General features: G+C 51.0%; 2 protein-coding genes across 2 annotated transcripts; one reads left to right on the top strand and one right to left on the bottom strand.

Moving 5' to 3' along the window:
* The first annotated feature begins 7,385 nt into the window (after positions 1-7,385).
* On the top strand, positions 7,386-9,781 carry LOC105494836 (guanylate cyclase activator 2B). The gene is made up of 3 exons (XM_011763714.3): positions 7,386-7,517; positions 8,624-8,810; positions 9,491-9,781. The coding sequence occupies exons 1-3, from the start codon at positions 7,428-7,430 to the stop codon at positions 9,550-9,552; spliced, it is 339 nt and encodes a 112-aa protein (XP_011762016.2). The 5' UTR covers positions 7,386-7,427; the 3' UTR covers positions 9,553-9,781.
* Positions 9,782-17,032: 7,251 nt separating this feature from the next.
* LOC105494837 (guanylate cyclase activator 2A) lies at positions 17,033-19,123 on the bottom strand. The gene is made up of 3 exons (XM_011763715.3): positions 19,010-19,123; positions 17,749-17,956; positions 17,033-17,316 (listed from the first exon to the last, which is right to left on the bottom strand). Exons 1-3 carry the CDS (start codon positions 19,082-19,084, stop codon positions 17,252-17,254), a joined length of 348 nt encoding a protein of 115 aa, XP_011762017.2. The 5' UTR covers positions 19,085-19,123; the 3' UTR covers positions 17,033-17,251.
* Between the last annotated feature and the right edge of the window lie 8,139 nt (positions 19,124-27,262).

The following is a 27,262-nucleotide window of genomic DNA, read 5'->3' as shown; positions in this document are numbered from 1 at the left end:
GCCTCCCCTAGTCGGCCCCCATCTCTGCACGCAGGGACCTCTCTTCACCTCCCGTCCCGCCGGGCCCCAGCGCCGCCGGCGTCACATGGGATCCCTGCCCCCATCAGCCTTTCTGCACTGCCCAGCACATGTAGCCTCCCTCCCAGCCCACCCACACACCACACACCCTCACATCCGCACGGTCACAGACACACTCACACACACAGCAAAAACCACTCGCACACGCTCCCGTATGCCACTCACACACACACATCCACTCACACACGTGCTGACACAGGCTCACACACATGCCCACACTCTCACATGCAGATACACAGACACAAAAAGCACCCCCATATACACATATTCCCACACACCAACACACGATCCTCACATACACGTGGACACACAACATGCTCCCCTACACACACGAGAGCACTCACACGTACACACGCATGTACACACATAATCACTCTTACATGTGGACACGCGCGGACACCAAAAGCACACCTAGAGACACATGTTCCCACGCACATTCTCACACACAGATACAATCCCCACCCCCACCACACACACACACGCCTTTCACACCTGCCGTATGACCATGGGCGAGGAAGCCGGGTCAGAGCCATGCACGTCTCCTCCTCACAGGACCCTCGGGCAAAGCTGGTCTCTGGGGGCCACGTGTCCTCCTCCTTGTAGTTCTCCCTCTGCCCTGGGATGCCCCCAAAAGCCGACTTCATTGCAGTTCCCACCTGGGACTGAACTGCCTCCTCTCCTCCCCTCAGCCCCACTGTTCACCTCCGAATCTCCTCTCTGCAGACCCCAGGAATCAGGCATCAGCAGGGGCTTTTTGGTAATGACCCCGCACACTTCCTCTTCCCGCATCCCCAAGGCGCGTCGCTGGTGGTGACTGTCACGGCCATGCTTGTAGGACCCCCAGGTGCAGACATGGGGACAGAGAGGCTCTCTGTTACCGCTCAAAGCAAAGCGCAGAAATGTCTGCTCACCCCATTAACTCTCAAGGTGGTGCCTCAGGGAAATGGATTAGGACTCATTCTCAGCCTGCAGTCTTCCCTGTCATCACCAGGGGGCAGCCCTGATTCACATTTGTGTTAAATACCTGTTACCCAACTCCAGGCCAGAAAAGTGTTGCACCTTGCAAGCATTTGTATAAAGAAACCTGAAGAGAGAGAGAGAGTGAGTGTGTGTGTGTGTGTGTGTGTGTGTGTGTGTGTGTCCGCGCACATGTTCATGTAACAAGGTCAGTACAATATGGGTAGACTGGGAAAGTAAGTCAAAGGGGAAGACACAGATTGAATGAGCTTTAGTACAGTCACTAATATTGGAGCAAAATTTGGTTCTGAGTTTCCTGGTGGCCATAGCACTCATTAGATCTTCCACCTCCCCAGGGAAAAACCAAATTCATTTGGAGGGCTTCTGGGAAATCTATCAATCTTGGCTTATACAACTCTCCCTACAGAGTCTTCTGGATGAACTGTTCACGTGTTGATCCTTCCTTAAATTTTTCATCTCTCTGTCTTATGCTTTGATATAAAGTGATAGTTAAGAGCACCAGGCCCACTTTCCATCCACCTATCTTTTCTTGAACTCATTCCCATCGGGTTTTCATCCTCACCACTGTTGGAATTGGTCTTATCAAGGCCATCAATGACTTCCATGTTGCCAAATCGAAGGATAATTCTCTGTTTTACTAGAGCTAACCACATTTGACCAAGTGAGCATGTTCTTGCTCCTGAAGTCCTTTCTTCATTGGACTTCAAAGACGCAAGTCTCTTTTTGTTCTTCATCAACTGTTCCTTCCCCCCCATCCACTCTGCTGGTTCCTCCTTCTCTGCCTCACCTCCAGGTATTACAGTGCCCTAGAGCTCAGCCCTGGGACCTCTCCTCTCCGTCCTGTCACTCTCTCAATCCAGTTTCAGGTCTCTGAGCAGCAGATACACTTAGTGACCACGATATCTATATCTGTGACTCACATGTCAAACAGGTATCTCAAGCTTAACATGTCCAGACCCAGCTCTTGATACACTCGCCTGACATGTTCCTTCCCATTTCTCATCTCAGTATATGGCAGCACCAATTGACTTGAGGCAACCATAGAGCTGTCCTAGACTGCTCTCTTCATTCACTCTTTCCATCCAAGCATACAAAATCCTGAGGCCTCTGGCTTCAGAGAATCTCTAGAATCCAACCCTTTCTCATCATCTCTACTCCCGCCTCCCTATCCAAGTCACCAAACTGCCCTATGGGCAGTGGTTTGTCTGTTTTGTTAAGTACATATCCCATGGTAGCACATAATAGGCTATCAGTAAATCATTTTTTATTAAATGATCGAATGCCCTAGGGGCTTCTATGCACACAAAACACAAAAAAGCATTCTGTTTCTCAGTAAACAAGTGATTTCACAACTATGAAAGCAATAACAACATACATTTTTTGAACACCTATCGCATGCCAGCAAGATGCTAGATGAGGTGATTAAGGCTCAGAGAAATAGAAAATGGCCCAAACATCTAGTCCTTGGTGGAACAGATATTTGCATCATATCCATTTATTCAACTCATCAAGTATTTGTTGAGCACTAATTATGCACCAGGTATTGCTTTGGGAGAATAAAACAGGCAAATTCTTTACTCTAATAGAAAGATGCAAGAAATGAGATGTATATATATGACAGGTGCTATGAAAAAGAAGGTAAGAGAATTAGGAGTGGTGGGGAAACTCTCTGAGGGAGGAGGATCAAGAAAGATCTCTGGGGAAGTGGCATTTGAGCAGAGACCTGAATGTGGAGAAGGGTGAAGAGCGAAGACCGAAAGGTAAATAATCTTGGTGTGGTTGGGGGACCTCAAGGAAGCTAGGGTGGCTGGAACCCAGAGAGTGAAGGGCAGAGTTTTTGGAGTTGAGGTCAAAGATAAAGATGGGATGCCAAATGGTCCTTGTAGGCAGAAGCCTTTGGATTTTCCTCTGAGTGAAGCAGAAAGCCACTAGTAGGTGTGAGCAGGGGAAAGACATGATGATCTGACTCAGAATTTAATAGGATTCCTCCGGCTGCTACATGGAGAAAGGCCTGGAGAAGGTCCAGGGAGATCTGTATGGATGCTTGCAATGGTTAATTTTCTGTGTCACCTTGGCCAGGTCATGATGCCCAGCTGTTTGATAAAACACCAGTCTAGATGTTGCTGTGAAAATAATTTTTATGTGATAAACATTTATAATCAGTAGACTTTGATTAAGCAGATGACCCTTCATAATGGTAGGTGGGCTTCTTATCCAATCAGTTGAAAGCCTTAAGAGTAAAGACCTTGGGAGGCCAAGGTACATGGATCACCTGAGGTCAGGCGTTCGAGACCAGCCTGGCTAACATGGCAAAGCCCCATCTCCACTAAAAATACAAAACTTAGCTGGGTGCGGTAGCAGGCACCTGTAATCCCAGCTACTCAGGAGGCTGAGGCAGGAGAATTGCTTAAACCCAGGAGGCAGAGGTTACAGTGAGCCGGGATTGTGCCACTACACTCCAGTATGGGTGACACAATGAGATTCCATCTCAAAAAAAAAAGAGTAAAGGCCTTCTTCAGGAAGAAGCATTTTGCATCAACGACTGCAACATAAGAACTCTGTCTAAGTTTCTCACCTGTTAGCCTGCCCTGCAGATTTCAGAGTCAAGACTGCAATATCAAATCTAATCTGAATTTCCAGCCTGCCAAACCTCCCTACAGATTTCAGACTTACCAGCTCAACAATCATGTGAGCCAGTTCTTTAAAATAAATCTGGGTAGATGACACATAGATAGATCTATCCAATAAGATAAATGTACCAGCTATTGTTTTAGGAGAACAAAACAGACAAATTCTTTACTGTAATAGAATTTACATTCTAGGAGACAGAAAGATGCAAAAAATTAGATGGATATATATGATAGGTGCTACAAGAAAGCAAGTTAAAAGAGTTAGGAGTGATGGGAGAAGCTCTCTGAAGTAAGATTTTTTCAATGTGATTAACATTTATAATCAGTAGACTTTCTAATAAAAAATATATATCTCTATATAGGGTGTGTGTGTGTGTGTGTGTGTTCTGCTTATCTGGAGAACAAGGCTATTGCAATAACCCATTCAACCTGTGATGATAGCTTGAACCTTGATCATAGCAGTGCAGATGATGAGATATGGTTGGAATCTAGAAATATCTTGATGGTAGAGCCAACTGGATTTGCTAGTGAATTGAATTTGGCAAATAAAAAAGAGACATCATGGATGACTCCCAGATTTTTGACTTGAGCAACTGGGTGAATGGTAGTCCTATCAACCGGTATGAGGGGCGCTGAGGAGGCTGGTAGATAAATGAGTTTGAGACTGAGAAGAAAGGCCAGGCTAGGGAGTAAACAGAGTGTTGATGGCATTAAAGTCCTTGACATGGGACAGATCACCAAGGGGGTGATTACAGACAGGAAGAAAGAGGTCCAAAGACAGGCTTGGTGCCCCCTGGGCACTCTAACACCTAGAGGTCTAGAACAGAAGGGAAAACCAAGGAAGGAAGCTGAGAATATGGAGCCAGTGAGGTCGGCAGAAAATGAGAAGAGTGTGTCCCAGGAGTCAACTGGTGAAAGCACTTTACCCCAAGAAAGATGGAGTGGTCAGCTCTGACTAATGCTGTGGGGAACTGAGCAGCTGGGGGCAGGGAGAGCCCTGGGCTCTGGGCACCATAGCAGTGGGCACTGAGAAGAGAGGCCAGGGTAGAGAGGGGAGCTGCCCAAATGCACACGGGTAAACTGTCACCCACCCCGCATCTGTGATTGAGTCTTCCACACAGGGTGAACTCCAGGCTCTTGTGACAGTCACTTCCCACATCCATAAAGAAGGAAGTGCCCTGATAATACCACGTCAATGCACATGGGCTGGCCAGGGGCAGCGTCAAGGATTTGCGTCTGCGGCCAAGTTGGTTGTGATGGATGGTGGATCATTTAGAGAGAGATTGGGAGGAGGTGGGTTTGACAAATAAACTTGAGTCATGTTAGGCAGATAGGGAAGTCATACCTGGTTCCCAGGGAAGACCGACGCATGACAGGCCCTGGCTGGAGGAGCCACAGGGCGAAGAAAGGAAAGAGACCATGGCCAAGGGGCCCCCAGACCCGGCAGGCTTGTCCCATTGATGTAGGGGCCAAGGGGAATGAGTTTCCTCTCATGGAAAGACCATGGATTTAGGTATCAAGCCGCCTCATAACAACCTCAAACACTGGAGACTGGTCACATGATTTTTACAAATGAGAAACCGAGATCACAGACGTCGTCACTTGTCCAAGGTCCTACAGTTGGACAGACCCAGGTCTGGACAGAACAGCCCAGCATTGAGTTCAGCCTGTGCAAGTCAGAAAGCAGCACTGGTCCCACTGTAGACTGAGAGATGGGGCTTGTTGTGGGAGTTCCACAAGGAGACGCAGGGAAACCCCCCTTCATGACACATCTCCCGTAAGCCAGGGCACATGCTGGGGAAACGGCTGGTTTTGGGGAGAGTCACAGGCTCTCCTGGGACAGGTATCGTTCAGTTTTTCTTTACAACAACCACTATGAGGTCTTTTTAAAAATTATAATTACTATTTTCTCTACTTTACTGATGAAGAAATGGAGGCTCAGAGAAGCTAAGTAGTGTGCCAAAGATCACACAGCTGGTAAGTGCTGGCATTTGGGTTTGAACCCAGCTCTCCTTATCTCTAAGTCCTAGGTTCCTTTTTCTATAACACCACAGGCTGAGCAAAGGCAAGAATTCCAGGTAGAAAATCTGCTCACCCCTCTTGCTCCCACAGTGACAATAAACATGGCGCTTCGTTGGGCCTCAGGTTACTCATCTGTAAAATGGGAACAACCATTATGCCTATCCTTTAGGATTCAATGGGATTATGACTATAACATAGCTTTGTGCACAGTATTCAAGAAATGAGAGCTATTGTTCCCAGGTGGTTGTTTTCATTTTACAGATGAGAGAGCATGTAAGAGTCCCTTAACTTCCATATACTCTAAAGAGCAAAGGCTGAAGTCTGGATTCAAAGCAATACATAAGAAATTCCAAAGTTCACTTCAGCTTCTTCTTCATTTCAGTCTGAGATAAGAAAAAGGAAGATGGGCATTTCAGGCAGGTGGAATGAGTAGGCAAAGACATGAGATGGGATTAGACCTGTGTGAAAAGGGTTGGTATGGGGAAGCACAGTGACATCAGATTTTAGCCATTTTTGGGAGTGGCACCTTAAATGCCAAGGTGAGCTATCAGGGCTTCAATCCAACGTTCAGACTCAACATCAGGGGAGCTCGCCACATGCCAGAGTCTGTGCCTTGCAGAGTTGAGCCCTGGCACAGGCACTGTTTACAGCCGCCTGGTATGGCAGTGGTGATATCACCCTTAGAGACTTTGCCCTCTTCTCTCTGACCCAACCTTCAACCACTGGGGCAGTAGGTTATGCATTGCCTAGAAAGCAACTGTAAGATCAGGGGCTGCTACAGATGCATTACCCAGGAGACAAAGGCAACCTCAGGTGGGCCGGGGCCCTCGCGCACAGCAACCTTATGCGAGGGGTTGTATCATGCCCATTTGATGGAAGAGAAAACTGAGGTTCCATTAGAGTTGATGTGACTTATCCTAAATCACACAGCTGCAGTAGGACTAGGATTTGAACATGGATCAATCTGCCTCCAACACCACTGCTTTCCTCCATGCTGGATTAGGCTATCGGCTTCTGAAAGCACAGACAGGTGAGATGGGTCAAACATGGCCCGATAGCACCCAGGCACAGGTGGGAGATGGCAGGCAGAGGCAGGTTCAAAACCTGGGGCCAGGACTGGTCTGAAGGATGGTCGTTAAATAGTGCTGAGGAGAGGGAGTGAGAGAGATGTGGGTCTTGGGGGAGTGGGGCCTTGAGAACCCTGAGATCAGCCATGTCTGCCCACTTTGCCCTGGACCAGCCTGTCTGTCTGTATCCTTCCCCCAGAGAAAGGACCATGGGCTGACCTGGGCCAAGGACACCTGGCTGGAGCCCCTTCTCTGACATTAACTAGCTCTGTGACCTGGTGCAAGCCACGCTCCCTCCTGAGCCTCACTTTTCCTGTCTGTAAAATGGCCTCCCTATCATCACACTCACACAGGTATCTCGAGGAGTAAATGATGGTGTGCTCCAAGGCCCCCATGGAGAGCCCAGCACGTGGCAGGTGCTCAGTGTTCAAGCACTGTGTTCCCATAGACTCTGGGCTCCTGCCCTCCTAGCCCCCAACCCCCTTCCTGGGAACCAGCCCCAGCTTGTCAGAGAGCCAGCTAGCTGTCAACCCCACCCCAGCTGGCCAGTTAATGAGTGACCAGGACTCCAGAGCCTGGCCTATAAGGAGGTGCTAGGCAAGGACACAGATGGGAGACGGTGGACAGTGGCAGGGGGAACCCAGGGAGCGTGATGGGCTGCAGGGCTGTGTCAGGGCTCCTGCCAGGAGTGGCTGTGGTTCTCCTGCTGCTGCTGCAGAGCACACAGTCAGTCTACATCCAGGTGAGTCCCTTGGCTAGCGTGCCCCTTGCCTGAAGGGCCCCACAGTGGGAGGCTAAGCTGGAGAGGGTGTACTGGGAATTGACACCGGGGGAGCACAGGGCCCGGGGCTCAGCCCAACACCCATCACAGCTCTGGGACCAAGGCAGCTGGTGGGTGGGGGCAGCCAGACTTTGATGGCAGTGATGATGGCGATGACAACAGCAAACTGATTCAGCACTGCTCCCCTCAAAGGCCCGTGCTGGTCACAGAGGTCAGAGTGTGGAACAGGATGAGGCCCCTGCACGGGAGGAGCCCAGAAAGGGAAGGAGACCCCCTGTTATGCTCCCACAGTTATCTATATGCACCCACTTGTGGGTGGAGGGGGACAGGCTCCAGAACCATTTTCCGGGCAGGTAACCCTTGAGCTGGCATTGCAAGATGAACAGGAGGTTGCCAGGCACAGAGGATGGGGAAACTGTTCCAGGCCAGGCACAGCATGTACAAAGGCCTGATAGAAGACTGTTGGGGTTCCAGTGCCCTACCAGGGGGCATAGGAGACTGACAGGAGTCGTCGCAGCAGGGCCTGTCTGCCACGTCGCAGGGGATGCTGCTGGCCTCGCCCAGTGTAGCAGAGACGTCTGTGGCCTTGGTCTCCTTGGGGAGAACAAAGTGGGTCCCAGAGAGGGGTGCAGGAGACTTGGCCTCCCTAAGAGCCCTAGCCTTGGAGACCGGTCGCTTACAGCTGCCACCACTCTGCCATGTTAGCTCAGGCAGGTGCCCCGTTGGCAAGTATATCCTGGTGCCACGCCCACACGGGAGATGTCAGATGAGGGAGCTGAGGCTGAGTGGGGAACAGACAGGCAGCTGGTCAGTGGCAGAGGAGGGATTTGAACCAGGGCTTGCCTGTCTCTAAAGCCCATGCCTTGAACCACCATGTCCCACAGCCTCGCTGCTTGTTCCTCACACCTCCCACCCCGGCAGCTCTTTCCAGTGTGGCCCTGGACTTCCCATAGAGACAGGGAAGGCTCTGGAGGATCTGCAGGGTTCGAGCGACCCTGGGTCTCAGGGCAGTGCCTGCCCCTGGCCCAGGTCTTGATCTGCTCCTATCTCTTCTCCCCTCCCTGTAGTACCAAGGCTTCCGGGTCCAGCTGGAATCCATGAAGAAGCTGAGTGAACTGGAGGCACAGTGGGCACCCAGCCCCCGCCTGCAGACCCAGAGCCTCCTGCCCGTCATGTGCCACCACCCTGCCCTGCCCCAGGACCTCCAGCCTGTCTGCGCCTCTCAGGAGGCTTCCAGCATCTTCAAGACCCTGAGTAAGTGCCCCCGCTCCCTGCAGAACCTCGCTCTGTCTCCTCCCACGCCCAGGCCCCTCCACCTGGGTTGTTTCTCATAAGCACCCAGCAGCTGTGGATGGGGAAATTCAAGTAACTCAGGACCCGTCCTGCTGGCTCCCAGGACTCCCCGGGTTAGGCACTGTGAGTCAGGCATGCCTGAAACCCGCTTCATCCCTAGTCCATGCCAGGCACAGATCCATCAACAGACAATGGCTGCATGGAGCAGAGAGGAGAGCTGGCTGACATCTGCGGTGGGACGGGGGTCTGAAAGGCTTCCAAAAGGAGGTGTCAGCCAACCTGAAACCCGAGGGATGGCGCAGAGCCGGGCAGGAGAATGTAGCAACCAGCTAGCACTTACTGAGCACCTACCGTGTGCTGGGACAAGTCGATCCTGCGTTATCTCCTCACAGTGACTCTGTCCATTTAGCAAATAAGAAATCTCAGGCACAGGCAGTGTGAGGCACAGGCACAGAGCGGCTTGCCCAGTCGCCGCTAGGAAGGAGAGCATCTGGGACTTGAACCCAAGCCCTCACTCCACCTCTAGAGGTTCCTGCCCCCAGTCTGCAGAAGACGCCGCCCACTCCCAAGCAGATCTTTTCTGCTGCCTGGCCACAGAGGGCCCAGGTTCAGGTCAGCTGACCAGTTCTCTCCCTGCCCAGGGACCATCGCTAACGATGATTGTGAGCTGTGTGTGAACGTTGCATGTACCGGTTGCCTCTGAGATGGCCCTGAGTGCCCTGAGCCCACCGGGGACACCTCGCCCTTCAGTCCACCGCCTTGGCAGCCTCCCATCCCTGTCCATGCTCAAGATGGGTCCCTGGCCACCATGGTCATCACCACCATCCCAGGGCCTGAGCAGCTGGATCTGGTGCAAAGCAATCGGACACAGGGTTGGAGGGGCAGGCCCCTGAGGCAGCCCGGCTCCTGAATAAAGATTCTACAACACATGAGTCCATGTGTCCTTTGTTCATCCCCAGGAGCCATGGGAGGAGCTTCTGGGGAAGAAGTGTGGGTTGAGGAGAAAGGTTGGACTAAAAATACCAGGCAGGAATTTTCCTGAAATTTCCAAGGCCCCGGGGAGTTGATTGATTGAACCCCATCCCGAATATGAGGGAGCCAAGGCTCAGAGCAGGAATGAGGCATCCAGGATCACAGAGCTCGGAAGCCACAGAGCCAGCCAGACCTGGCAACCCCCAGGCTGAACTCAAGGACTCCCCAGCTTTGGCGCCCAGGAGTGGGGTTGGGGCAGGGAGAAGGTGAGACAGAAGGAGAGAGTGGAGGGAAGATTCAAGCAGCATGCCCTCCCAAGACATAATCAGGGCCGACTGCCTGGGGCCTGCCTGAGAAGATCAACCCTTGGCCTTCATCCTCACTTCCAAGCTCCCACTTTTCCCAGCCCCACAGGGACCATCTGGCCAGCTGCAGCTGGGAGGCCTTCCCTCCCTCTCTCCTTCCTGGCAGCCTGAGGAATATTAATAATAATTAATAGCCAACAAAGGCCAAGCACAGTGGCTTACACCTGTAATTCCAGTACTTTAAGAGACCATGATGGGAGGACTGCTTGAGGCCATGAGTTCGAGACAAATCTGGACAACATAGGGAGATCCCATCTCTATGAAAAAATTGAAAATTAGCCAGAAGTATTCACACTTGCCTGTAGTTCCAGATACTCAGGAGGTTGAGACAGGAGGATCACTTGAACTTGGGAGGTTGAGGCCATAGTGAGCTGAGATCACACCACTACACTCTAGCCTTGGCAACAGAGCAAGACCCTGTCTTTAAAAATAATAATAATTATGGGCTGGGTGTGGGGTCTCACGCCTGTAACCCCAGCACTTTGGGAGCCTAAGGTGGGAGGATCACTGAGGTCGGGATTTTGAGACCAGACTGGCCAACGTGGCGAAACCCCGTCTCTACTAAATACAAAAATTAGCCAGGCGTGTAATCCCAGCTACTCGGGAGGCTGAGGCAAGAAAATCACTTGAACCCAGGAGGCGGAGGTTGCAGTGAGCCGAGATTGCACCACTGCACTCCAGCCTAGGCGACAAGAGCAAGACCCTGTCTCAGAAAAAAATTGAAAAAAAAAGAATTATTATTATTAATATTATTATTTTTGTAGCCACTGTTTATTGAGCGTTCGCTTTATCCCAGGTGCTATCCTACTCACTTGGCACTCATGGTATAACTCATGGAGTCCTCAAAACAGACTGATGAAGTAGATACTGTTATTATCACCCCATCCAGTCTAAGAAGAGTCAGGTACAGAGAGAAAAACTAAGCCCAGATCACAGACCAAGCAAAGTGACAAAGCAGGGCCCTTCCCAGGACATGTGGGCCGGGATCCATGCTCTGACCACCATATTCCTACCTTGTGCCAGCTGATGATGTCTGACGGGGGCCCAGTGCGGCCTCCACATCCTTGCAGCCAACCTCAGTGCCTTTATTCAGGCTGGGAGCCATGCTGGGAACTCCTGGGAGCAGGGCCTTTCCAGAGTGGACTCCCCTCAAAGCCTCGGTCCTGGGAAGCCGGGGAGGAGGAAAGTCGGAGGTCAAGGGGCTGTGCCATCTGAACTCAGCTCCCAAAGACCCGAGTGCATGCTCTAGACAGCTACTTAGTTTTGCTCATGAGTCCTACAATCTCCCAGGCTACAGGTTCCTCCTTGCCCTCACCCCACAGGCAAGGCTGGTGAAGGGCCTTTGCAATGCCTCCCGCAGTTCTCTGGACCCCCACTTCTCACCCCTCCATCCTTACTCATTGGGACCTTTATCACTACCTTTGGGCCAGGCCAGACCTTCCTTCCTGGCCCTGCGTCCTGTGGGCCCACCATGCCCACCATGCCAGAGGAACACCGCAGCACCACTCTGATGGTGCTCCTATGCCTCCATGGCTCCCCACTGCCACCTACCAAGTCTAGCCCGAGCTCGTGCACTATCTAGACTCATCTCCCACTGCTCCCCGCAGCTGTGCTGGCTTCCCACCTGCCTGCTGGAGACAGCAAAGAGAACTGCCGCTGTCTGAGTCCCTGCCACGTACCAGCCACACAGCTGTGCTGCTGCCCGGAATCAGAATGATAGCAGCATCGACGAGCTGCTCTCTGTGGGCCTGGCAGAGCTTCTTCTTTTCCTTCTTCTTTGTTTACCATCTCCACACTTCCTCCCAAACCCCAACCCCTGGTAACCACTATTCCACTCTACTTCTGTATGTTCAACTTTTTCAGATTCCACATTTCACTGAGATCATGTAGGATTTGCCTTTCTGTGCCTGGGTTATTTCACTTAGCATAATGTCCCCCAGTTTCATCCACTTTGTCACAGATGACAGGACATTTTCTTTTTCAAGGCTGAATAGTATTTCATTGTGTTTGTGTATAACATTTCCTTGATCCATGCATTTGTTGATGGACACTTTGGTTGATTCTGTATCTTGACTATTGTGAATCATGCTGAAATAAATATGAGACTGTAGATATTTCTTTGACATACTGATTTCGTATTTTTGGCTATATGCCCAGAAGTGGGATTACTGGATTGTATGACATTTCTAGTTTTAATTTTTTTTCTTTTTTTTTGACACAGAGTCTCGCACTGTCACCCAGGCTGTGGTGTGATCTCGGCTCACTGCAAGCTCTGCCTCCTGGGCTCACGCTATTCTCCTGCCTCAGCCTCCCAAGTAGCTGGGACTACAGGCGCCCACCACCACACCTGGCTAATTTTTTGTATTTTTAGTAGAGACGGGGTTTTACCATGTTAACCAGGATGGTCTCGATTTCCTGACCTCATGATCCACCTGCCTCGGCCTCCCAAAGTGCTGGGATTACAGGCATGAGCCACCGCACCCAGCCTTCTAGTTTTAATTTTTTGAGGAAACTTCATACTGTTTTCCATAATGGCTATGCTAAATTATCTTCCCACCAACAGTGTGTGAGGGTTCCATTTTCTCCACACCCTTGCCAACACTTGTTATCTTTTCTTTTTGCGTGTGTGTGTGTGTGTGTGTATGTATGTATTTATTTGAGATGAGATTTGGCTAGGTTGCCCAAGTTGGTCTCAAACTCTCATGCTCAAGTGATCCTCCCATCTCAGCCTCTCAAGTAGTTAGGATTACATACAGGTGGGTGCCACCATACTCAGCAAGCATCTTTTTTTTTTCTTTTTTGGCAAAAGTCCTTCCTACAGATGTGAGGTGATATCTCGTCATGATTTTAATTTGCATTTCCCTGTGGATTAGTGATGTTGAGCACCTTCTCACATACCTCCTTGCCTTTTGTATGTCTTCTTTTGAAAAAGGTCACTGGGCGAAGTGGCCCACCACTGTAATCCCAACATTTTGGGAGGCCGAGGTAGGTGGATCACCTCAGGTCAGGAGTTCGAGACCAGCCTGACCAAAATGGTGAAATCCCATCTCTACTAAAAATACAAAAATTAGCCACGCGTGGTGGCACATGCCTGTAATCCCAACTACTCGGGAAGCTGAAGTAGGAGAATCGCTTGAACTCGGGAGACAGAGGTTGCAGTGAGCCAAGATCGCACCACGGCACTCCAGCCTGGATGACAGAGCGAGACTCTGTCTCAAAAAAAAAGGAAAAAAAAAAAAAAAAGAAAAGAAAAAAGAAAAATGTCTATTCAGTTGCTTTGCCTGTTTTTAAATTGGGTCATTCATTTTTTCGCTATTGAGTTGTTTGAATTCTGTATATATTTTGGATATTAATCCACTAGCATATGTTTCATTTGAAATATTTTGTCTCATTCTATAGATTCTTTTCATTCCTTACCTGTGCAGAAGCAGTTTAGTTTGATGCACTCCTTTTTGTCTATTTTTGGTTTTGTTGCCTGTGGTTCTGGGGTCATAGGCAAGAAATCTTTGCCAAGACCTATGTCAAGAAGTTTTTGCCTGTGGTTTTGGGATCATAGGCAAGAATCTTTGCCAAGACCAATGTCAAGAAGTTTTCCTCCTATGTTTCCTCTAGTGCATTTCTTCTTGTTGTTGTTATTTTGTTTTGTTTTGGGTTTTGGTGTTTTTGTTTTGTTTTGTTTTGTTTTTGTTTGTTTGCTTTTGGCAAAGTCTCACTGTGTTGTATTGGCTGGCCTCGATTTCCTGGGCTCCAGTGATCCTCTTGCCTCAAGCTTCCGAGTAGCTGGGACTACAGGTGTTCACCACTGCTCCTGGCTTCTTCCAGTAGCTTTACAGTTTCAAGTGTTAAGTTTAAGACTTTAATCCATTTTGAGATAATTTTTGTACATGAGGTTAAATAAGTGTCTAATTTCAATTTTCTGCATGTACCAATACCATTTATTGAAGAGACTGTCCTTTTGCCATTGTGTGATCTTGGCACTTTTGTCAAAGATCAGATTGTAAATGTGTAGATTTATTTTTGGGCTCTCTCTATTCTGTTCCATTAGTCTTTATGTCTGTTTTGTGCCAGTACTATGCTGTTTACAGCTCTGTAGTAGCTTTTGAGATCAGGTAGTGAGATGCTTCCAGCTTTTTCTTTTTTGCTCAACATTGCTTTCGCTATTTGGGGAATTCTGTGGTTCCCTATGCAATTTAGGATTTTTTTTTCTATTTCTGTGAAAAAAACATAATTGGAATTTTGATAGGGATTACATTAAATCTGTGGATCATTCTGGATAGTATAAGCATTAAAAATATTAATTCTTCCAATCCATGAACATGGAATATCTTTCCATTTATTTGCATCTTCTTTAATTTCTTTCATCAGTGTTTTATGTTTTTCTAGTGTATGATTCTTTTCCGTCATTGGTTAAATTTATTCATAAGATGTGTGTTGTTGTTGTTGCTGTTTAAATGGGATTGTTTTCTTCATTTCTTTTTCAGATCATTCATTGTTAATTATAGAAATGCTACTGATTTTTGTATGATTTTCTAACCTGCAACTTTACTAAATTTGCTTACAAGTTCTAATAGCTTTTTAGTAGAGTCTTTAGCGTTTTCTATATATAAGATTATGTCATTTGCAAATAGAGTCAATTTAACTTCTTCCTTTCCAAATTGAATGCTTTTTTATTTCTTTTTCTTGCCTAATTGCTCTGGTTAGGACTTCTAGCACAGTACTATGTTGAATAAAAGTGTCAAGAATGGACACTCTTGTCTTTTTCCTGATCTTAAAGGGATAACTTCCAACGCTTTTGAGTCTTCTCCCTTTTTCTTAGTCTAGCTAAAGGTTTTGCAATTTTATTTATCTTTTCAAAAACCTAACTCTTAATTTTGTTGATCTTTTCTATTGTTTTTCTAGTTTCTATTTCAATTATTTCTGCTATGATCTTTTCTTTTCTTCTATTAACTTTGGGCTTAGTTTGCTCTTCTTTTTTAGTTCCTTGAGGTGTAACAATAGGTTGTTTATATGAAATCTTTCTTCTTTTTTGATGTAGGCATTTATTGCTATAAATGTCCCCCTTTGAACTGCTTTTGCTGCACCCTATAAACTTTTGCATGTTGTATTTTCATTTTCACTTGTCTCAAGATACTTTTCAATTTCCCTTTTGATTTCTTATTTGACCTAGTGGTTGTTCAAAACCAGTAGACTTTTAAGAACTTTTCTGCATTTTTTCATTTACTCTTCACTCAACCCTACGATATATGGATTCTTATCTTCCCCATTTTTCAGATGAGAAAACTGAGGAGAGAAAAGGCTAGATAGCTTGCCTAAAGGCACACAGCTGTAAAAGACAGAGCCAGGATTTATACCCAAAGAGTCTGGCTCCAGAGTTAGGGCATTAAATGATTCCACTCCATCACATATCTCACTTAATCCCCCGCCAACCTTGGGAGGTAGGGTCTGTTATCATCCTCACTTTCACATGAGAAACCAAGCCTCAGAGAGGGACACTCAGCTTGTAAACGACACAGTAAGGCTCAAACTCAGTCCTGTCTGCCCTTGCAGGCTCCACACTGTCCTGACTGAACCATTCTAGTGTCTTTGTGTCCGTCTGCACCATTCCCACCTTCTGCAACACCCTCTTTTTCCCTACTTCCACACTGGTTTTGAAATTCCCTGCATCCCAATGCAAATCTGAGGGGTGATGCAAATGCACTTGCCCTTCCCCTTTCACAAAGCCTTCCTGACCTCAACTAGAAGAGACCTTACCTTTTGAATTCTGAAGCCCATGGAGTCCCCCTTGTGACAATTCCCCTCCACCCCACTCCCCAAGATGGACCCTTGGGAGTTCTGCCTTCTCTTTCTTTTGTTGCCTCTACCTTTGCTAATAGGCCTCACTTCCATACCCTGCTTCCTCACCCTGTCTGAACCACTTTCAGCCTGATCCTAGTCCCCTTTTCTCTGGTTTGTTTTATCACTTATTGAATTCCTCTTATGTTTGTGTCAGGCCTTAACTGAGGGCTTTATGTGCATTATTTCACCCAGCCTGGGAGGCAGGAAATATTAGCGCCCCAATTTTATAGAGGAAGAGGTGGAAGTACAGAGAGGGAAAGTGACTTTCCAAAGATCACACAGTACTTGGAAAAGCTGTGGCTGGGACCCTGCCCTGTTTTATATCCTCATGCAATTATCTATGTGTGTCTGGAGGTCAGAGAGACTTCCCCAGGCACAGAAGCCATTACATAACAGGGTGGCCAGAGCTGTGCAAGGGTTGTGGGTGGTCACAGTGCCCAGAGAGCACCAAGGTCAAGGTCACAGTGGGAGCACTGAGACTCTTCCTGGGGGGTTGAGAAAGTTGTCTTGAGGAGAGGCCATGGAACGAAAGGCTTGGAGCCTGAGTAGGAGTTTGCCTGACAGTAGTGTGGGAAGAGGGGCAGTGAAGAGGTGAGCAGCAGCAGAGGAAATGGCAAGAGGTGTGGTTTGGGATGTGGTCGGGGTGGAGGCCACACTAGCATGGTTGGTGGGAGCCAAGTCCTTGAGTACCCAAGAGTTTGGTGCCAGTCTCCTAGTGGGTCAAGTGCCTGTGTTGGTCGTCCTAACCAGCTCAGACTGGCTCCCGTGCTCACATGTGGCTCAGTGAATTTGGTGACCTCAGGAGATGTGAAAGTAAAGCAAACCCTCCCCACCACCTGCTGCCTCAGTGGTTTGGAGATCCAGATCCCCTCCACGCCTCTGTGTTGTGGCAGCCCCAGGGACAGAGAGCAGCTTAGCAGAGAGAGTGGGGTCCTTCGCTTTGTACATTACATCCCGAGCTTCCAGGGCAGGGTAGACTAGGGGATGAAGGAAGGAAAGCAACACCCAGAGTACTCTGGAATCTGGTTTATTAGCTGGGGGTTGGAGTGGCTCTAGGGAAGGACAGTGTTGGGGCGAGGCCTCCAGTCACCCCGTTCCTCCCTGGGCTGCTCCTCCCGACTGGACCAAGGTAGCTTGAGCTGCCAGAAGTGGAATATCATGGGTGGCCCTTCCTGCAGGAGAAAAGAGCTTCCCTGCTGGGGAGGGGAGGCAGGCAGTGGGCAAGCCTCCCTAGCATCCGGTACAAGCAGCGTAGGCACAGATCTCACACGTGCTCGGGTCCTCAGCGATTTCCTCTGTACAACAGAGATGGAGCCTCGTGAGAACCAGCATTTCCTCCCAATACCCCTGCCGCCCTTGGCCCAGAGCTTGTACGTCACCACCCAGACCCCAGAGAATCCCAGCAGGCCCATACTCTGACCTACTGGGCGTTTTGCCCCAAATCAGGGCATGCAGACCACTCAAACCAACCAATCAAAGCAGAGATTCCACCAGAAAGAGAGGCAACTAAGACCAGATGAACTGTCTTAGTTCCCAAACCTCAGCAGTTACAACTTGGAATTGAAGTGGGCGTGGAACAGACCCACCAATCAGAGGCAAGCTCCCTAGTTCCACCAATCAGAGCTGAGCCCTTCCTCCAAATCCCACCAATCAGAGCAGATCTCTTCCTCATGTGCCATCAGAGTATTCCCGAGCCCTGTCAATCAGAGAGGAGGGAGGCTGCTCACCCAGCCTCTGAAGTATCTCCCGGGCATTGGGCTCCTTGCAGAGAGGCTTGAGTTCTTCTGGAAAGTTTGGGTTGCTACAGAGGATGGGAACCACAGGTTCACCAGGGATGGGTGCAAACTTCCTGAGTTTCCCAACCCTGGGCTCCTCGGGCTCTTGGAGGTCTTTGAGCTTCTTCACTGACTCCAGAGAAAAGGAGAAATTTCCATCCTGGAAAAGACAAGCCCAGAGCATGAGGCCAGGCTGCAGCCTGCTTCCTGACTGCGCCCCCCGTGCTGGCCCCGGTCCAGCCCAGTGGTGCTCACGAGTAGTATTCGTGGCATATGGGAGCCAGGCGATCCACTGAGGGGCACTGTGAGGGGTAGAGTTCAGGCCCCACGCCCTGGCTTGGCTCCGTGGTGCTGGACACTCCGGAACCCGCAAATTCTGCATGTTGTATGGGGAATGGAGAAAATGGGTGTGAAGCTCCAGAAACACCAAAGGTGCCTAATGAGTAGGAGCCAGTGTGCTGATTTTTAGGGAGAGACAAAGGACCAGCACCCAGGCATGGTAGCTCCACGTGGTCAAGCCCAGGCTGTCCTTCCCCTGCCTGAGAGCGGTGCTGCTGATTACTGGGCCCCCAGCTTCAGCCTGTAGCCTGGTTTTTGTTTGAGAAGCAATAAAAGGCCTCTCAGAATCTGGCTTTGATAGAGAGCAGGGCCCCTGCTAGGTGCCAGCCTGGCCTGTCGCCAGCATTGGCACTGGTAGGCACACCCATCTGTCAGGACCTCCAGGGTGTCCGTGTGGTTCCTGGGACCCACAGGGGTGCTTTGGCTGAGCACAGAACTGAGGAGTAAGGTCTGGATTCAAATCCAGCTCCTGCACTTCCCACGGCCATGTGCCCATGGTCTGTTACAGAACTTTTGTGAGGCTCAGTTTTCCCCTCTGTAAAATGGGACTAATAATTCCTTTCTTCCAGGTTGATGGTGGGGCCACAGTGAGGGGCTGGGGAAAGAATTGGCACGTGGGACACTCAGTAAATTGGCCAGTTCCCCGCCTTCCCCATATGATTATTCCTCTTCCCTCCACTGGATTTCTTTCTCCTCCAAAGTTGAAGGGAAAGGTGTGTGTGTGGCCGGACTGAGCAGGAGCTCCTCAAAGAAGGCCAAACCTCGGACACACATCCTCAGTCCAGCCCCAAAGAGGAGGTATTCTCTCAGGGGACCAGCCCTGGGCACTAGGGGCAGGGAGCCAGCTGGGCCAGGGTAGGGACACAGGACTCACCTGCACGGTGACCCCTCCCGCCAGGGCAGCCCAGGCCCCGAGGAGGCACAGTGCGGAGAGCAGGAGGGCATTCATGGCAGCAGTGCCCGCGAGAGGGGTGGCTGTTCTGGATGCCAGGGGGAAACAGCGGGACTTTTAAAGAGGGCAGGTTACTGAGTAACCCGGAAGCCTTTGTCAGTCTCATCTGCTCACCTGTCAGGCCTTATCAGATAAGGCTGAGACAGCCCTGGGAGATAAGAGCCAGGCAGGGGGGCCCCCGGCCCCTCCCTGAGCACCCACTTTGACCCACAGCCGGGCTGGGTCCTGCATTCATTCACCAACAAGGCACATTCACTCACGACTGCCCTGTGCTGGTGTGGGGCCGGCCGACCCAGCCCTTGAGGAGGAGGGCCCAGCCCGACAGTGAAAGGCAGGGTGATGAGGGTGGGGTGATTAGGGTCAGGTGACGGGGCTGCACTGGGGGTTGAGCTCTGGAGAATGGGTGGAGGTTTTCTCAGAGAAGGGACTGAGAACAGAAGGCCATTTCATGCCAAATGGACAGCTAGGAGGTGAGACAGGCCTGGAATATTCAGGGGAATGTGAGAAATTCCACGCGGGAGGCTGCAGGGCAGGTCGGGGGCTGCGTTTGATTGCTGCAACTTTAAGGAAGCCCTCCGCACAGCCCGGGTTCAGCTCCACCTACTGCCCAGTTGTGGGGCATGTGAACTTGGGCCAATGCTTTCCGCTCTCTGAGTCTTGTTGTCCCTTGTGTCCCCTGTGGGAACCAAAAATAATACCTACCTCATGGGGTAGGTATGCGGTAGGCATTATTGTGAAAATCAAGTGAGGTTTTAAAAACACTTAGCCCAATGCCTGGCACACAGAAGGTGCTCAGCAGAGGTCCATCCCCCTATTATTTTTAGCAGCCACAGCAGCTCCTGGTCCTCCCTGGCCCCTCTGGTGACCATCTGCCTGTCTGAGCCACAGGCTGTCCCCACTCTGTGCTGGTCCCCATCCTGTCCTGCCTGCCCTGCAGCCTCAGGGTGTCCTCGAATGAGCTCCTCCCCAATCCGCCCGCCCCCTTGCCCCTGCAGATGCAGTCCCCTTTCCACAGATCACACTGGGGAATTGCTTGGCTGTGTCCGCGCCCCTCTAGACTCTGACCCCATTCAGACCGCGCCCTCAGCGCAGCGTGCATTCACTGTGTGCTGTTGTGAGCAGGAATCCCCAGGACACAGGAGAAAGGGTAGCCCTGGGATTGTCATCTTTCTACTCAGCCAACCTGGCCCGATGCCAGGACAGCCCTAGGGCGGGAGGTTGGGCAGGAATTCCTGGGTGGGGAGAGTCAACACTGAAGAGGGAATTGGAGACAGCAGGGCCTGACCAGGAGGGAACTGCAGGGACAAGGCCCTCAGGGAGGGGCAGGGAGCTCCTGGCCCGGCTCCCAGGGCAGTCCTCACAGCTGCACTGGATTTCCCACCCCTTTCTGGTGTGTGTGTGTGTGTGTTAAGGGGGGGTGTGTCTGCGGAGATGTGTATGTCTGTATATGCCAAAGTGTCTGTATATACCCTGATAGGTGTGTGTAGCCAAGGTGTGTGTGTATATGTGCACGTGCTGAAGGTGTGTGTGCTGAGGCATGTGTGTACACTGAGGAGTATATATGTATATATGCTAAGGTGTATGTGTGTGTATACTGGGGGGTATATGTGTGTCCGTGTACACCAAGATATCTGTGTCTGTGCTAGGAGGTGTGCATATATACATCGAGGTGTGTGTGCCAGTGTGTACATACACAGGCGTGTGTGTATACACCAAGGTGTGTGTGTTTGCTGGGGTGTCTGCTGATGTGTGTGTATGTGCACTGAGGTGTGTGTGTGTGTATGCTCATGTGTGTATATGCACTGAGATATGTGTGTGTATGTGCACTGAGGTGTGTGTGTGTATGCTGAGCTGAGGGCGTCTGCTGTGCTGTGCGTGTGTGTGCTAAGGTGTGTGTATACACTGAGGTGCATGTGTGTGCTGAGGTGTGTGTGTGCTGAGGTGTGTGAGTGCTGATGTGTGTGTGTGTGCTGAGGAGTGTGTGTGCTGACATGTGTGCATACACTGAGGTGTGTGTGAGTGCTGATGTGTGTGTATGCACTGAAGTATGTGTGTGTGCTGAGGCGTGTGTGTGCTGACGTGTGTGTGTACACTGAGGTGTGTGTGCTGATGTGTGTGTACACACTGAAGTGTGTGTGCTGACATGTGTGTACACACTAAGGTGCGTGTATTTGCTGAGGTGTGTATGCTGACGTGTGTATACACTGATGTGTGTATGCTGACGTGTGTGTATACACTGACATATGTCTGCATGCTGAGGTGTGTGTGTGTGCTGAGGTGTGTATATACACTGAGGTGCATGTGTGTGCTGAGGTGTGTGTGCTGACGTGTGTGTATACACTGAGGTGCATGTGTGTGCTGAGGTGTGTGCTGACGTGTGTGTATACACTGAGGTGTGTGTGAGTGCTGACGTGTATGTGTACACTGAGGCGTGAGTGCTGACGTGTGTGTGTGCTGACTGTGTATACACTGAGGTGTGTGCTGACGTGTGTGTATACACTGAGGTGTGTGCTGACGTGTGTATATACATTGAGGTGTGTGTGTGTGCTGTGTGTGTGTGCTGACGTGTGTATACACTGAGGTGTGTGCTGTGTGTGTGCTGACGTGTGTATACACTGAGGTGTGTGTGTGCTGAGGTGTGTGTGCGTGCCTGGACATGTGTGTGTGCCCACCAAGGTCAGCCACACAGTGACCCCCTCGCTGAGTGCAGGTGGGAGTGGGCGTGGGAATGAGTGGGGTTAGAGGAAGGAATAGGGCTGAGGGTCGGAGTGTGGGACCTGGATGCTGAGCAACAGGAGGTCGGTGGATGGAGCTGGGGGAAAGGTGAGGGGCAGGAGTTTCGGAGGCTGGGGTGGGGATGAGCACCGGGAGAAGTTGTGTAGTGCGGCTGAGGTCCATGCTAGACTGGAGCCGGGGCTTACGGAGACTGGAGTGGGGTTGAGTTTGGGGCTCAATTCGGGCGACACTAAAGTAGGTTTGGATTAGGGTCGGGTTGAGATGGAGCTGAGGTTGGGCCGGTGTAAATTAGAGTTAGGTGTGGAGCCGAGGGCGCAGTCCAGATTGGGCTGATGTGGTGCTTGTAACCGACGTGGAGGCTGGTTTGGGCTAGGTCAGGGCTCATTGGCAGGACTGGGATTGGAGTAGAGTTTGCAGCAGAGATCGGAGGTGTGGCTGGGTCAGGTTTATGATGGGGGTGGGTCTGGTTTAAGTGTGACGCTAAAGCTGGGTTGGGATTTGACTTACAGTTAAGGATGGGGCTTAGGTGGGGCCACCAGGCTGAGGAGCTGTTTTCTCTGACTCATTTTGGTCTTTCCCCTCCCAAGCTGTGACAGGAATGGGGGTAAAGGGCAGGGGCTTTCATCCCTGAGCCTTTCTCCCACAGCCCCCGTGGCCGAGGCTTGCCTGCTGTAAGGCAGGGATGGAGTAGGGCGGGTTCGGGAGTGACATCACTCTACACTGTGGGAAAGAGGAAGTGGCTCCTAGGCCATGGCCCTTAGGGTCCTCCCCTACCCAACTCCACCTCTGACCTCTACCCTGGGAAATGGGAACCAACTCCCCTTCCCTTGTTCCCCAAGCCCCTCTGCCTAGTCTGGCCCCAGTTGTGAGTTCAGGCCCCATTCCTCTTGAACCTCCAGCGTGCTCAGGGCCTCTGCAGCCCGCTCTGAAGCTGCTGGAAGTTGGATCTTGGGCTCTTCCCTGAACTCCAAGCTTCCTGCCTCCCACCCCAGCCCACACCCTGAGTACTCAGGCCCTGGTCCTCAGCACCCCCACATCCCTCATTCTTCCCATATGAGTAGAAGGAGGGTCTGAGACTGTTTGGGTTTCCCACACTGCCTTTTCTGGCAGACTCTTGCTCCTAATAGCCTTCCAGGCCATGCCACCTGTACCGCCTGCCTCCCCTCTGAAAACCCATCAGCGACTGCCCAAACCCTCTGGAAGAAAGCCAGCCTCCCTTGCCTGGCATTCAAGGTTTTTGTGATCCGGCCCCTGCTGAGCTCTTCATTCAACCAGGATCCCAAAGGACTCCCTGGAGTGGACCCGGAAGGAGGGACCTAAACATGGGGTGCTGTGGCTTCAGGGGCTCAGGCTTTGGAGCCAGGCGCCTGTATTAGAATCCGGTGTCACTGGCCGGGTGCGTGGTGGCTCACGCCTGTAATCCCAGCACTTTGGGAGGCTGAGGCAGATGGATCACGAGGTCAGGAGTTCAAGACCAGCCTGTCCAACATAGTGAAACCCCGTCTCTACTAAAAATGCAAAAATTAGCTGGGCGTGGTGGCACATGCTTGTAGTCCCAGCTACTTGGGAGGCTGAGGCAGGAGAATTGCTTGAACCCATGAGGCAGAAGTTGCAGTGAGCCGAGATCGCACCACCACGCTCCAGCCTGGGCTACAGAGCAAGGAAAAAAAGAAAAAAAAGAATCCACTGTTACCATTCAAAAGCTGCTTGACCTTTCTGAGCTTTAGTTTCTGCTCTAAAAAATGGAGACAATAACAGCTAGATTGCAAATTTCAGTTTTTCTGGAAGACTCTCCTAACGGACCCCAGCCCCGACAAGCCTGGGTTAAGACCATTTCTGCTCCTCTGAGCTCCACCAGCCTCCTACACCTTTCCCATCATAAACTCAGCAAATTGTCTGTCTAGCCTACTGCCCTGGGAGCTGCTGAAAGCAGAGACTGTGTCCTACTCGACTGAGGCCCCAGTACTCATACAAGGCCTGGCACTTAGTAAGTACCACTAAGTCTTTAAAGAATGAGGCAGGTTGGAGCGTTTGTAATGATCATCGCATTAATGACAGCAGCTAATATTTATCAAGACTCATTCTGTGCCAGGCTCTGGCCAAGTGCTTTACAAGTGTGGAAACCAGACTCGCTCCCTAAAGCCCCGCCACCCCTCACCCACTGCCAGAAGCTGCAGAGGCTCTGCCCTGCTGTTGGACCAGTCCTCCGGTCTCTGTGAGGATGCTGATGTTTGATTCTTGTGTCTGGTGATCTTATCATGGCTCCTGTGTGCACATTAAAACTGGGACCATTAAGGCTCCGTCCCCCCATTCCCGCAGGCCCAGAGGCCTAATCAGACCTCAGCAGGAAGGCCTGGAACAGAGCCCAGGTGGGAACCCGAAGACTCCAATACAGATCTGTGTAACCTTGAAAGGGGTGTGGTCCACAATATGCAGACTCTCCAACCTGCTTGTAAATGTGTCTTGGAGGGTGTAACAATCTCTGGCCCCTATAACAATCCAGAACTGCCTGAAGCAGACATTATAATATATGTGAACCTCCTGACAGCACTGGAAACACCTAAGAAATAACTGCACAACCCTGTTTTATACATGGGTAAACTGAAGCCCAGAGGCTCAGAGAGGTTAAGGAAGTATAACTTTCCCAAAGGTGCAAACAGGGGTGCTGTGTACAGTTGTATTGGTTGTGCACTGCACACAGGTACCTGACCAACAGAGAGCATAAGTGTGGAAACAAGCATGGGACTACCTCAGCCTAGAGGAAAGCACAATACTTCAGACTTATTGCCAGGTGGACTGGGTGGCAGCTGTGGTCACATAGCTAGAAATCCCAGAACAGAATCCAGTTCTCTCAACTGCCAAAGAAAAGCCTAAAGTTCTACTGAGTCCATCCCATTCCTCTGCACTGTCTTGCTGGTCCCAAACACCCATTTTTGCCCCCTTCTAGGGAAAAGGAAAAAGAAAGGAGTGGCCACTAAGTCAGACCCTGTGAGGTAGGTCAATGATGTCCATCTTAGAGGATGAAACTGAGGCTCCTAGAAAGAGTGCTCAATGTCACACAGAAAGTGGATGGCTGAGTTGGAATTGGAAGCCTTTTGGCTGAAGCCCAAGTCCAGGCTTGAGTGGAGGGATCCCTCCCTTACCCCAGGCCCCAGGTGGCCCGGCTCTTTCCCTTGATGCTCCAGGGGGCAGCTGGGCAGTGGGCAGGGGGCGTGCCTGGCTGTTTGCTCAGCGGTGTCGTCTCAGGGCCCTGTGGCCTGACCAGGAAGAGGTGGTGGAGAAGCTCCGTTCACCATCTGCTCCCCCTCAGCGGGACAGCAGCTGCAGCCTTCTCCCGCATCCCCCAGCCTGCTTTGGGCATTGGCCACCAAGACAACCTCCCACGCCCAAAGGCTGACAGGGAAGGAGAGCACAGCTGGAGCTCCCGCCACCTGCCCCCATAGAAGACGCTCACAGAGCCCACAGGCTACAGGGAGGGTAGGGCATGGGTACAGACTCCCTGGGACAAGGGGGGAACAAGTTGAGGCTACCGGTCCTCCTGGCACCAGGTGAGAGAATGCTTACCCAACAAGGCGGCATTTGCAGCAGGCCTTGATCCATGGCAAGATTTGGACCCATCAAGGGGAGAACCGTGAGGCAAAGGCCTGGCAGCAGGAAGCGCAGAGGGCAAAGTGGGGGTGGCTGTGGTGGAATCAGAGGGTGTCTCAAGGACTCATGGGCCAGCAGCCCAGAGAAGGTGGTTTCACACACCGGGCTGAGGAGTTCTGCCCTTCACCTGGTGACAGCGGGGAGCTATAGGAGGTTTCAGAGTAGGGGAGGCCTTGGTAAGAGTCGTGATTCAGAAGGAGCACCCTGGCACTTGGCGTTGAAAGTGGACTGTCTAGCGATGGCTGCTGCATGGGTCCAGAAGAGAAGGTCGTGTTCCACCCCTGGCAGTGCCCCAGAAGGGCAGGGGGTGCATTGGAAGCATAAAATGGCAGGAAAATAACTGGTCTTGGCAACTTGGCAACAGATGGAGGAGAGGGAGGGAGACAGAGAAGGGAAGACTGCCCTTGGGACCTAATATGTGCCAGGACAGCTTGCCATCTGACTCCTCACTGATGATCTCAGTAACACGTTGAGGTAAGGTATAGCATCCCCATTTTACAGATGAGCAAACTGAGGCTCAGAGAGGGCAACGTCTTACCCAAACAGAATTCTAGATTCTTCTGACTCCAAACTCTGAATTCTTTCCGTTGCCTCAAGTATTTTGCTGGCCTATGGGGCCTGCAGGGAACATGCAGGCTGAGCTGCTCTTCCTGGAGCAACTTTTGGTATAAAAGCCTTAGGGCAGCAGGGGAGGGGCTGCCTGGGGGCAGGAGCAGGTACAGATCTGGGATCTAGCTCAAAGGGATAAAGGAGGGAGGAGTCTTCAAAGCCACAAGGACAAGCCAGGGATGTGATAAGAAAATGTGTATCAGACCCACAGGTGTAACCCTGACAGTGCCTGTGAACCCAGCTCCACTCCAGGCAAGCGTCTCCCTCCTCCTGCAAGTTCCCCTATCCTAGTGGGAGGAGTGAGTGGCTATCAAGTCATCAAATTTGAGTGAGGAGCCATCTTCCTGTCTCCTGTCTCCTTTATGGGCACACACAGATACACAAAGTCCCAGTCACTATCACACGGGCTACAATGTATCACATGCTCAGCCACAGACACATGGTCACACAAGCACACGAGCACACACGCACAAGGCCTTGCTCACATATGCTCACACACACACAGTCACACGGAAACAGAGGGCTGTTCCAGGAAGGGCTCTGCCTGTGAACGTCACTCAGGCATGGGATGGTTAGGAAGCGTCCTTGGACGTCTTGATTGCCATTGTCTGGGACAGGAAGTTGCCTCTCTGACTTCTGGGGGTTGCGGGGTGAGAGTGGTGCCATCCGTCCACCGTGAGGTCAGTTCAGGCTTGCCTCTGGGGTAGGGTGACCAGAGGGTGGTCAGGGCAGCCGGTGCTATGGAAGAGACAGCGTGCCCTCGAGAAGAGCAGGCGCACCTGGGGCAGATGTGGGTTCCTGCCCTCTTGCCAGCCTCGCTCGCTGGCTTTGACCTTGGGCAAATCACTTCACCTCTCTGAGTTGGCAATGTCCAGTCATAAAAGATAATGACACCAACCTCACAAGGCACCTGGGCATGTTCACTCAGATAATGGCTGTCCAGTGCCAGGCAGGGACCTGGCAAATGTGGCAATAACCATCGTGTTTGTGACAGCCGCAGGAGTTGGTGTACAAGTGGAGATGAGGCCTGCTTCAGCTCAAGAGGCAGGGCTGGTGGGGGGGCAAGGGTAGCTGCCCAGTGGCAGGGAGCATGGCTGGCTGGACCACAGGCCTCTCTATGCTTGCAGAAACCATGCCAGCCCCCAGCATTAGCTGGCCCCGGAAGAGGAAGGGGCAGAGCCT

Source organism: Macaca nemestrina, chromosome 1, assembly GCF_043159975.1.
Source record: "Macaca nemestrina isolate mMacNem1 chromosome 1, mMacNem.hap1, whole genome shotgun sequence".
In the NCBI taxonomy this organism is placed as follows: Eukaryota; Metazoa; Chordata; class Mammalia; order Primates; family Cercopithecidae; genus Macaca; species Macaca nemestrina.
The sequence above is the reverse complement of the archived record's forward strand: the minus strand, read 5'-3'. Positions and strand labels throughout refer to the sequence as shown.